Genomic DNA, 12,952 nt, shown 5'->3' with positions numbered 1-12,952 from the left:
TGGATCTTTTTTTCTTTAAAAGCTCCTTCATGATCTAAGAATAGAAGATCCAGAAGACACCTCATGGGTTCTTTGATAAATATTCCACATTTCGCTTAATGACAATATTATGAAGTTTAAGAAACGAGTTCTCTATGGACAGTGCGATTTAAATTCATTGTTCATTGCAACTTCAACGCCGAGATAGCAACAGGAACATCACAAGACGCCACATGCCTTAATTTCGGTGGCAAACTCCATTACCTTTACGTAAGATAACACCGTTAGCGCGTGCATTCCATTGGCGAAAAATTTGTCACAGAAGAGCAGACATAAGCGATTGAGCGAGCTGCTGATAAGTATATGTTAAGCGAAATCCTTTTCCAATACTCTTCCATGCCAGTTAGATTACCTCCATATTTACTCCATTGTGTCAGTTACGTCGTAAATCAAAGTACGAACCAATAGCACGTGCAGAGTGAACGGTGGAGCGATATCATTCACAATTAATACCGGTCGTCTGTGAATATGTGGCCTTGTTAATTTAACTGTCGGTCACTTGTCTTCAAAAGAAGTCTATGATTTATCTCCTTATCAGAGCAGGAGATAATCTGGAGAATTGTAAAAGGAAGAAATGTCTTTCAATTAGAAGGCGATGGATTCCAAGCAAACTAAACGAAATGTTGTTGTAAAGGAAGGCTTCATTTAGAGTTTTAAATGTTTTTAGTTTCATAACTGCACTGATTTGGGGTCTCATCATTATATCTGGATGTTATATTTAAACTTTTCTGGGTTATAACATTTTAATTTTTTTAGTTTATACTTTGGGCTTTTCTGGAAGTATATTTACGCTAGTTTTATACACGGGCTTATTTCGCTTTTATATTTGGACTTGTTTGGATGCATATTTGGATTGGTTTATAGTCTTATATAAAACTATAGTGCTGCCAATCCTTCAATTCAGCTCATCCATCTGGAGTCCTCGTTCCAAGACTTTGAAATGATCGCTTTGATCGTTAATGTAATGTGACACCACTAAACACTAGACGAATTACTGCTGACATCAACCTTCTTGCCAAAATAATCGGTGGAACCTAAGAAGAAACTGATATCCTAAGCAAGTGCCTTGAGTGATCGGAGTTCAAGCCCGTGACTGCTAAATAAGCCGCTGTTTCTTGTATTCTCTTTATCTTATGAACTCCTCTAAACGTGTGGTCTTCCCGAAATATAAACAGAAAATCTGAATTAAATTTAATATCAACTTCCATGCTCAGGAATCTCATGCTATTTCGCCTTGACTCTACCAACTCGGACTTCATGAAGTCCACTGAACAGAATCACCAATGGCTCTCTCACTGGCAATTCTCAATCTCTGATGAACTGCGTCCACAAGTACGGCTCTCTTGGACTGCAAAGTGATTAGTTCTCTTTTAACCTTTGTGGTTTATTTTTTAATTTTTTTCTGTTTTCCTTTTCTTTTATTTCTATTATTATTTCTTCTATCGGTAATTAAACTCACCTTATTCCATTCCCCGACAATATCCGCCTGAAAATTTAGAATATTCATAAAATCATTATTCTCTAAACAGTCTTTAAATTATCCTCAAACTTCTTCCAATGCCCAACATATCCTTTCCGAAATAGCACATATCATCCAATAACAAAAAGACTATAATTCTTCAAGCAATATAAATATAATTAATTAACACCTGGGGTTACAACAGAACAGCGCAAAATGGTGGTACACTGGATTTGACGCACCCAAAAGCGAGATCCCCAAAAATTTCTTAAATTGTATAACATATCTATAAAAAAACAATGGGAGACTCCCAAAACCAATCCCTGGATACCACTACAGAGTCCTGGAGCTACGAAAAATCAAGATGAATTCGGTCAAAGACATATTAGTGGTTTCGTCGCTTGTCCGGTTTGATGAGATTTGGGTTCGAGTCCCGTTATAAATCGGAAGACTTCAATGAGAAAGAAAGGGATGTGAGCGAAAGGAGGCCTTTCTATTTGTTTATTTATTTGGCTGATCACAAAGCATATACATCTAAAACATTAATTATTAAAAAAATTAATAATGTATTAAATATATAAAAAAATAAATATATATTAATAAATCAATTAACTATTAAACACACCAATAGCCTTATTGAATGATCAACTTCTTAGAATAATGAATATTTAAAACAGAACAAGCTTCCTTTCTGTTGGTTCAACAATTGTGGTAGTACCAAGTCGTCTATTAGTATACACACCATAAAATTGCAGGCGTAACTTATAAATTTATTACATCTACTTCTCAACGCTAAGAAAAGAAGGGGAAAGAAAGAGAAGTCGAAGAGAATCAATCTGATTTAATCGTGATCAATTAAATAGTATTCAATCGTGAAGTTCTTTCTTTTATCACTCTGATTTTGTGTGCCTTAACCAACACCTCCTAAATGTCTCTTAGCGAGGCTAAAAGATTTCAATAGCTTTCAAGAAACCATCTTTCGTATGTCTCGATAGTGGTGAATAATGGACCATGATGGACAAATCAATTCGACGGTGTCATTATTCTTCCTTCAATTATCTGTACTGCCAGAGGCGTCAGCATGGGTAAAACACAGTTCATTCGTAGCTTGCCTTTGTTTTGCTAATTTTAAAACCACCGCGCTACACATTTCGCCGTCCCAAACTGACGTCTACTACATTGTCGGCAACCACGTACGACACTCATTACTACGGAATCGGTCAATACATCTGTCGTCAAGACCGGCAGCGGAAGAAACGGGCTAAAGATTTATTGCAGTTTAGAAATAAAAGGTTTCGACTCTCCACTTAATGCGCTTATTTGGAGAAAGCAACAGAGAGACAGTCGGGGAATGAGATGTAAAGGGGTGGGGAGGAAGGAGAATTGATGTCACGAGTAGGTGTAAGTGAAAGAAGAGAAAAAAAAAAGGACTTAGGTTAATCTAAGTGCAGACACTTGTGAAAGCCTGGGAGGAGGGAGAAAGAAGAGGATAGACGCAGCTATGGTGTGGGATAATTACAGTGTATTAACGCCCACGGGTGGAGGACAGATTTTCATAAAAGTTAAAAATAGGATGCACGTGGCTATTTGGGTTGATATGTTAATATATAGAGAGAAAAGTAGCACACAACTTGCAGAAGCTGGAATATTCCATCTATACAATAATCTAAAAGGGGGTTCGCGAACTCTATAACCAGAGGAAAAAATATATCATAATCTTAAGTGTCCAAACAACATTCAGTGTCGATTTTATAAACTACATTATATTCTTAAAATTAAATAAACATTTCATACACAAATGTACATAAAAATGACAGTTTAAAGTTTTTATATATTGCTCCTATTAACAGCCATACGTGTGAATGGTTCTTTGAATTTTTATTTTTAAATTGTAAATTTATCATTAATTTATAATTAATTTTATAAAATAAAAATTTAATAATTTAAGTTGTAATATATTTTTCACACAGTTCTGGATTTCTAAGACACCCTTCATTTCAAGCGGACTAATAAGTACATATAACGAAGAAGGGGTTCTTGCGTAATTTGATTTAATCTAGGCAGGGATGAATAATTCAATTCCTATCACGAAGACAGCATACTATTGTGATTTATTAAATTATGTACTCCACTGATGTATTTTTGTTTGTTATGATTTGCATGAACAACCTTTATGCAAATCATAAACGTTGTTCATGATTCAGAAACGTTGATTTATCGTAAATAAATCTATCATAGAAGGGGTTAAAAGTGAGGAATAGTTCTGCAGTTATTTTACATGATAATCCTGTTATACTTGCATTGAATTCAGTTTTAAGTGAAACTTTCCCGCCAGATACATCTGACATTAACCATTCTCATAATTCTATCATAGTTCGGGTAAAAATGATTATTTCATCTCAAAGTAAGCGTTGAAAAAATAGCAAAGACAGCTAACTCCAACAAAGTGCTATCTTAACATCTCACGAGTACTGAACAGCACGCAAAAAAAAAAAAAAAAAAAAAAAAATGAATCTCAGCAAAAAAGAAGAGGTAGAGAATGTCTAATTTATAAAAATAAAAAAATAAAAATTAATTAGTGTAAGTGGTGGGTCTCATCCAGGAATGGTGATCTTTCGTCATCTCTTCTGGTGTTTCTCAATACAGCAAAGTAGTGCCAGTCCGGTGTGTTGTCATTCTTCCTGGTCCAAGTATACTGTTACATGTGGAGTTGAGTCCCGTCCGGGAGTTGTGGTCACTTCTGTGTGAAGTCAGTGACGGTGTAGTGCCAGTCCAGTGTCAGGTGGCTTTCAGTTCTGATGACGTCTCTAACATCTCATCGGGACGGGGCCCGTCCAGGTGAGATGGTAGTGGCTGTCAGGGTTGTTCCATCTTAGTCAGTTCTAAACTGGTTTCTTGTTCTCTGAGCGGCGTTTGATTATGATCTTTGGCTGATGATTGCAAGGCTGTTTTCTTTCAGTTTTGGTAGATAACTATTAAAGTTCGCCTCCTTGCGAAGAAGTGTTGAGCAAACTTTGTTAGGGCTTGTTGTTCCTCCTCTGTGTCCAGGAGATGAGACTCTCGTCCCCTCGGAAGGAATCTTATCCGTGTGATCAACACGCCTCTGAGGTCCTCATATTCTGGGCATTCAAACATAAGGTGGTTCCAGTCCTCGATCCCGCTGCAGAAATAGTGTGGATCCTCGATGAGACCAAAGTTGAAGAGTTTTCGATGGAAGGGACCATGCCCAGTCAGTAAATACATTGTATATAGCCCCAGGAAGAACATAAGAAAAACGGCTTTGGCTGCCAGTTGCAATAAAGTTTTTTTTAGCTTTCGTTAATCAATAAAAAAATATATTATTTTTAAAAAAACTACAAATATGCATACATTGTTTAATAATATCTAAACCTCATACACGTCATACTTTTATTTAAAACTTACTCATAGAAAAATAATGGAGGGGAAAAAAAGAGAGAGAGAAAAGCTACTTTATTTTATAAAACATTCCCTAAATATTTTCCCTTTGTTTTCACACAGCAAACAAGATCGACTACGGCTTTTCAAGTGGAGACGCGAATGCCGCATCCGGACCAGGATCGGGGAGGACCAATTTCACCACTAAACAGCTGACTGAACTCGAGAAAGAATTTCATTTTAACAAGTACCTTACCCGGGCGAGGAGGATCGAAATAGCTACTGCGTTGCAGCTAAACGAAACACAGGTAAAAATTTGGTTTCAAAACAGGCGGATGAAGCAAAAAAAGAGAATGAAGGAAGGACTTATTCCAGCAGAGTCTTCGAACGACAACGGCACTACGACGCCAGCTCCTAGTTCGGCATCCGCTGCAACGACGGGGTCAAGTGCCCTCACGTCTTCAGACTCCAGCCAGTAATTTTTCTCGTGAGAGGACACTTTTTTTTTTTTTTTCTCCTTTCTCTCTTTTCTCTTCTGATCGCTGCCAGAATATGTTGCTAGGTAGCTTTCCTAAGCGTGACAGTGAGAAAAAAAAAAATTAAAAAAACGCAGCCGTGACGCGTTCGAGACCATATCCAGAGTCCTGGTCCAAAGTCATGCAAACCGAATTATGTACAGTTTTATCAGTGTTGTTCATGTATATAATGCGTTTGTAATCTATGTAATGTGTTCTTGAAATGGCAGACAATACCCTGAACTGATGTGCCCTTACGTTTAAATTTTACTCGCGTGCCATTGATCGAATTTCGAGTTACGAACTAATTTATTAGCTAAGAAGAGTTCATCGATGTTTGTGTACCAGAACCACTTCGTGGAAGTTGTCAAAGAACTTTGACGTGTATATATTTATTATGTATGAAGCTCTAATTCTCTTCTGAAGGTACACGTTTTATTTTCTTTTAAATTTGCTTTTCTGCACTGTACATTTTAATGTTTTGATATTTTTATGATTTTATTATTATTTGTTTATCGTACTGTGATGGCGTATAATACTTATCTGAAAGACGGATTTTATTTTGGCTTAATCATGTTGGAAAATAGCAAAATCCTTAAAGTTCCTAAATCATACCATTGCCAGTAATTTATTAGCACCATTAAACAGTGTCTTAAATAAAGATGTTAAAAATTTTTATTTAAAACCTGCGCATATAATAACAATTTTCAAATTAAACAATCAAGATTCAGGTTTTCCCCTTTTTTTTTGTTGAATATATTTTCTCTACTTAATATTTTTACGTATTAAAAACTAAATATATATTTCTACTTAATATATTTTAACCATAAAGGAATTCTAAAATAAATAAAATACGTATCACTCGTTGTGTTAATGTGACAGAAAAATGTAGTTCCAAAAAATCAAATATTTTTTATTTACAAAAGCTTTGCGATGTTTTTTTTAATTAATTTATATAGCAATTGATAATAAACATAAAACTTAAGCAGGGCACCGTTCTTTACCAGAGAAGCAATTAAAAAAATAAAATAACAATTCATTCAGCTGCCAGTTGCTAAGCCTAAATTCATAAGTTGCTAAGCCTAAATACATATGAACTATCAAATACGTGTATCTTATTAATTAAACTATTTTTCATTCAAATTTCAACCGCTTGCTTAATCAGACTCAATTATCTGGGGAATAACTGGAGGTCTCAAAGAATTTTAACAATCTTCGGCTTTATTTTTAATTTTTATTTTAATATTATTTTTTTGAATTTGCGTTTGTGGGCATCCATGATATTAAAACCAAAAAGGATTGTTTTATTTCTATTAAACGAAAGCTTCAGCTCTTCTTTGCTCATTAAAGTTGACACAAACGTGGATTCGCATCTTTTCACGCTGTAGTATACTTTTATAAATGTTCATTCACGTTTTACAATTCTAAAATTAAGAAGCATGTTTTTTTTCGTTTTTAAATCTTAATACAATAACAAACCTTGACCTCCCTGAAAGCTTTGTTAATACCGATGTTATGAGCACCTTGAAAGTCTGCTGGCATTTTTCCAATGAATCCAGTAAACAAATTATCAAACTGGTAATTGGGGTTAATATATACGACAGGATTATAAGAACCCTTCTGAGAGGACAATTTGGGCAGCATGTCACCAGCAACAACAGTTTATATACGCACGATTTCACCCCCCACCTACTGAAATATTGAATTATTTTCAATATCTACTTTTAGCTTATTAAAACAATTATTAAAGTTGTACACATTTCTCACGCATGCTCGATATTACACTGCTCACATTGTAGTAATTAAAATAAAGTAGATTGGTTTCACTATTCGGCCATCTTTAGACTTACTATAACTTTATCATCTTAGCTTCATCTTTCGTTAATCGGCACACTTTTTAAATAATTCAGTTTATTCATTAGATATGTAAAATACAAGCCTTATTGTTTGCCATTTCAAATGTTTGTTATCATTTAAATTATTCGAATCTGTGGAGAAATGACATTTTTCTACAAAGAACTACAGAGATGTACAGTATATCCTAAATGTTTTTATTCTGATTGCCTCTATATTGTGTTGTATTCCGATCACGTTGTTCTGAACTCAAATACACTACCCGAAATTTTTATTCGGTGCATACAGAAAAACGAAGCTCTTATTTAAAATCTTGGTACTTCTTGGAGGACCTAAAACAGAAAGAAGACGAAAAGAAACGAAACCATTAATTCCCCTAACTGTTCCTGCCTACCTTTCACATGTATTTTTCTATCATCACTTGTTGTAAGTGGATAAATACACTTTTGTGCCATAAATCTGTTGCCGGAATTTTCAGAACAATAAACCTCACGATTATTTACTTCATTTGTGTCTTTTTCTAAATCATCCATGCATAATGAACAAAAATGAATCATTTGCTTAATAAGAATAACCGTAATTATGTGCCTCACAAGGATCCAGTTGCCAGGATACAATTCCTAAGGACCAGTGGGGATGGGCGCCTCGAAATCCTCATTCTATTTGTGGCCTTTTATACATTTATTTTTAAAATTTACTAGAGTTTATATTTAAATAAAATGTAAAATTAATAAATATAATTTTGCTAATTAATTTAAAAAAATTAAATACTTTAATCGGCAAGAGTTTAACAATACATATTTAAAAATGCAACGTTCTTTAAAATATTCATTAGCAACATACTTTAAACGGAATAGAGGTGTTAAGTGAATTCCTGACTACAAAAAGAACATTTTTCGTCACTGGTATCATTAAATGGATGTTAGCGAGGTACCGAAATCTTTTCTTTCATCCCTGTAGCTCCAGATAGCCTCCATTATCTGAAAAGATGCTCTACCTTTATTGCTATAGTAACGATTGTAGTCCTCAATGGCACGCAGCTTTCTAAGAAGATCGGGTTACCAAAATAACTTTGGGCATCGCTGTTGTAGACAGGTCACAATCATAGCAAACTTAACTTCGGTGGATAAGACTTGTTTAGGATGAACAGAGCGCCTGCTTTGGTGATTAGGACAGAATGATAAAACTGTGTTAAACTCTCCAGAGAAATCAGCAACCTTAACTTCAGTTTAACTCTCGACTAGCGAAAGGTAAATTGCTTCCAAGAAACAAAAAAATCATGTTGAGAAGCTATAAAAATGAGGCTGGTAAAAGTAACAAGTCCCCTTCTTAATCAAAGATAAAGAACATATTGAGTTAGCTTTTTTGAAGTTCAACCACCCCCCGAAAACTTTTTTTTTGCATAATAAGAAACAGTACCAGTAATACTAGAGTTTCATAACATGCACGTCCACCTCAACATCGCAAGTTCTGAAAGCAAAACCAGCTTTAGGGTGCAGTTTGCTGATGACAGCGATGATGTGGAAAGATGGATCACTTCGAAGAGCAAGATTAGAATCTAAAAGTGTGCATTTTTCTCTAAATACAGTGTTCAACAGCTCGATCTCTTCTTGACATGTTTTAAGTAAGAAATATTAAGAAAACTAAAGTTTTCAAGACAGCGGACTGAGTAGTAAACACAGACCAAATGGGCTTTACCAACTTGGCCTTGAAAAATCCATGCGCTCGTCTTATTTTCTTGAAGAAAAGCTTCTCAATCTCTTGATTTCTGTTAACAGTGGTAGAAACAATTTTTTTGCGGTTTGCCTCTCATTCATTTATTTTTAGGAATCTTGAAAGACGCGACATGGATCCCATTCGCTTTACCAGAAATAAATCTCTAAAAAGGACCATCTATTTCAAAAACTGAGCTCCTATACTATTACATATTAAATGTCAAAATAGTTTTGACATTATCCATTAAAATATTGGTTATATTTGTGCCATAAAGTGATCTATAATCGAAAATGATAAACCAATCTTCAATATTACGGTACACCGAATATCGTGGAAGATGTAGTCTGTTACAACAACATCCAGAGATTATTCTATGAGGCAGTTTGATAAATTTTAAAATTGTGACATAATTTAACAATAAAATTAAACATTAAAGCTTTATATTAGAAGGAACTAACTGACGAACTAAAATCTGCATTTTGATGTTAAGATAAGATGGATTCGTCACTCGTTTGGAGAGGATTTGGCTCGGAATCCCATTGTAGACTGGAGGAATTCTTAGGCCTCGTCAATCGAGGTTGTAGTTAAAGAATCTCAGGTGGAAGGTTCCCAGCGAATAATGCTGGCCTTTCCAGTCTGTGCAACGCGCAAATTGTCCCTTGAATACACGCCCATGAACAACCATAATAATAAAGTTGTGGTACGAATGAAACTAAAGCTTAATGCACACACAGAGGAATTCAGTCTTGAGGTTAAATATAATATTGCCTGTTCCGTGTTACTGTGGATTCTTTTGTGAATTTTTATTGTGGTTTTTTCAATCTACCATTCCCCCTCCCCCTTAAAGAGACGTTTCACACCTGAGGTTTTGAGGCATGCAAGGAAGATGCCTATTTTTGGAAGAAGATATTTATAAGTTCGAATAGATCATGTCTTACAGTATCATATCAAGACTGCAGATTGTTTAATATCATACCACAATTTATGCTCCATTTAAAAACTCTTCAGCCGTCAAGATAAAAAAATAATAAGACAGGCTTAGGAGTTTCCATCACATCTTTAACCCTACCTGGCTGTCCTTATTAGAATTTAAACCTTTATCAGACAGCTTAGAAAGTTTTTCATTACATACACGCGTCATGCACAGTGGGTGGGGAGTAAACCTACTTTAGTTTTAGGTTACAAAACGGAGGTGTGTCTTACCTGGTTAGTTTGAGGTGCGGACACCCGATCCCGCTGTTTTATTTATGCTGACCATCAAAGCAATTACTTTTATCTTGTACAGATAATTATATCCATACGGGGACCGAGTAGGTAGGTACGGAATGACATGTTGAAATGAAGTGCGTCATTTAAACTGCCTGTCTAGACCTTGAAGGAGGGTAGGGTTGCTGTTTCTTCCCCTCAAAGCATTAACCTCTCTTGAACACCAATTCACACAAATCGCTCTGTACAAACATACGTTATCTATACTTCGAAGAAGACAGGTTCTGACACCTGTGTAAAAAGAGATTGTTAAGTGTTGGTGAAAAATTTATATCAAATTAATCTTAATAAATCGAAAAATAAGAAAAAAGAAACACGCCACCTAGAATAATATGCATCGTCATAGAGCGGATCCACAATTATGATCCAAAACTGCTATTAATTCAAAATTAATAACGCTTTTATTCACCTTGGGGGTGGGGGGTGTTCGGAGACTGCAAAACAAGGAAGAAACTCCGGATTTTCCAGTAGTATACAATTATTATCTTTATATAGCTATAACTTTTCTTTTTTGACATTTTCGTGAATTATGATCTAATATTTCCTTTTATAAAGGAAATTCATTAAAAAATAATGCATTTGAACATAAGAAACATAAAATCCAAAACAAAACCACGTTAAGAACATAATAATAGCAACAAAAACAAAAAAAAAAGTGGTTTTACGTCTAATTACCATAAGTACATACCTATTACAGAACATGGTCAAAGCTTTGAAAGAACGACAGAAGAAAACAGAAATTAAAAGCAGTCAGAAACTTAACATCTTTAATGACAGATGTTAAGTATTTTAACTAGAAATTTTTAATTCAATAATTGAATTAATAATAGCAAAATTAGAGATACGCGCCACATTCAACCGAGACTGCTCAGTTGTTATCCAATATATCTAAACACCCCGTATTTATTATGCGACCCAAAATCCCATGATCTATACAAGGACTGGTACGTGATAAAACTTTTAAAATATTGAAATAAGAATGGTCATTGACCTAAATGCGAGATTCATCAGAGTTAGAAAATCAGAGAATTGTTAGTTATTTCGAAAATCTCAGGGTTTCTACAGATTCAGCTTCCAGCATCTGTTGATAAACAATATTACTTCATATTAAACAAGACGTTGCAATCCACTTCTGTATCTGTGCCAAACGTCATGCTATTTAAGATTACATGACCTAAATATAGGCCAAGCTCAAAATTACATAAGCGGCTCCATCTACACTCTGATGTACTCAATGATCTATTTATTATATTTTATTAACTAATACAGCTGAATTATAGCGCATCGTCTGTGGTTAAATGTCGTAGATGGAAGAGTTCATCTCGTCTGCGGCGCTCATGAGCCCCGCCAGACGATCACACGTTGAGACTCACTAAGGTTACCTGTTGCGTAAGTGCACACGAGCTAACCATTCTTTTGTACCCTAAAGCACATCTCTGCATTATAAACGTATGGCGTCACTTGTCACGTGATCACATCGAATGCAGTCAGTTCCCTCAAAAGGAGTGCTTATATTTCAAAGGCTCGTTTATCACCTTTACGTCACTTTAAACGATGATCTTTTGTTGTTCTGTAAGCAACTGTAGTCAACGGGGTGTTCTAACCTCACGAGGAAGATCGTCAATATTATTATTATTATTGACTTATAAATGCGAGCCGATTTCACGATATATTTACTTCACGTTATGGCGTATAAAACTCTCGTTAAAAAGCAAATTAAGATTTGGTCATCAGTTAATTGTAACCTCCAGTTTAATCCTTGTTTAATTCTTATCTAAATTTCTCTGAAACCGCTTTTGTAGTCAGTAATCTGCAGACAGTTGCACCAAACGATAGACGCGGATGTTCCATTGTTGCATCTAGTATCCGCGTGCAGACGTGTAACAATTAGTTATTTCATTGGCTTCATTGTTGGAACATAATTACCAAGCGCTAATTCAAATTCGTCTGTTGCCGCGTGTGTCCGATTTACATACAGTTAGGCACAGTTGATCCATCAAAATACAGCAACCACTGATCCGCTAGCCAATCGGGAAACCTATCTACTATAAACTTAATGCATCTGGGCTTTTGGTCGTGGCAAAACAAAGTAAAGCAAAACAAAATAAAGTATGGCGAAACGCCAAATTTACTTTTGAACACGAATTTATATATACTGTTTAGTAAATTGCAAAAATAAATTAAAAGAAGTTGGCAGATATTAATTCTGAAAACATAATGTAGGCCTACATCTGAGTTTACTCTGTCCTGATTCCAGAGTTTTTGTTTAGCGTGAGTGGGACTTCTTTAATGGGAGTTATTTCTAAAGATGCCGCCCACTCACTCCTTGAACCAAAAGAAACCTGTTTATATTGTTCGGAGGTAACAAAGACACCTTGGACAACTCACGCCCAATCTGAAGGGTCATCTTCATCCAAAGATTTAAAATAAAAAACACACGATATTCATCAGGGTGGATCCTTCATTACCAAAATGTACTTATCTTCGGTTACCATTTTTCCAGCACCGAATTGCAAGTGCAGTCCATCTTTTAATATCACGAACTTGAGTTCAACATCCTGGTTTTCCATTTTTCGCTCTTATGATTACGATTCTCGTGCATATAGGTACCGTTTTAAGAGGATTTTGTATTTAGAGTGCTGACAAGGTCCCTTCCCCCATAGATTGGTACTCAGACAGACGTGTTCACTTCTTCACGCTAGGATCG

At 35.3% G+C, this 12,952-nt stretch overlaps 1 protein-coding gene across 1 annotated transcript in view; it reads left to right on the top strand.

Moving 5' to 3' along the window:
- Positions 1-5,373, top strand: part of LOC150075091 (homeobox protein Hox-B1-like) — a 75,796-nt gene extending 70,423 nt beyond the window's left edge. Inside the window, exon 2 of the mRNA XM_090389089.1 lies at positions 5,018-5,373. Coding sequence (XP_090245215.1) covers positions 5,018-5,373 — 356 coding nt within the window. The remainder of the gene's footprint in view (positions 1-5,017) is intronic.
- Positions 5,374-12,952: the final 7,579 nt, after the last annotated feature.

The sequence above is a fragment of the Mastigoproctus giganteus genome, chromosome 14 (genome assembly GCF_048544385.1).
Source record: "Mastigoproctus giganteus isolate SK-2022 chromosome 14, ASM4854438v1, whole genome shotgun sequence".
Taxonomy (NCBI): domain Eukaryota; kingdom Metazoa; phylum Arthropoda; class Arachnida; order Uropygi; family Thelyphonidae; genus Mastigoproctus; species Mastigoproctus giganteus.
Note: the sequence above shows the minus strand (reverse complement) of the source record. Positions and strands in the feature narration are given on the sequence as shown.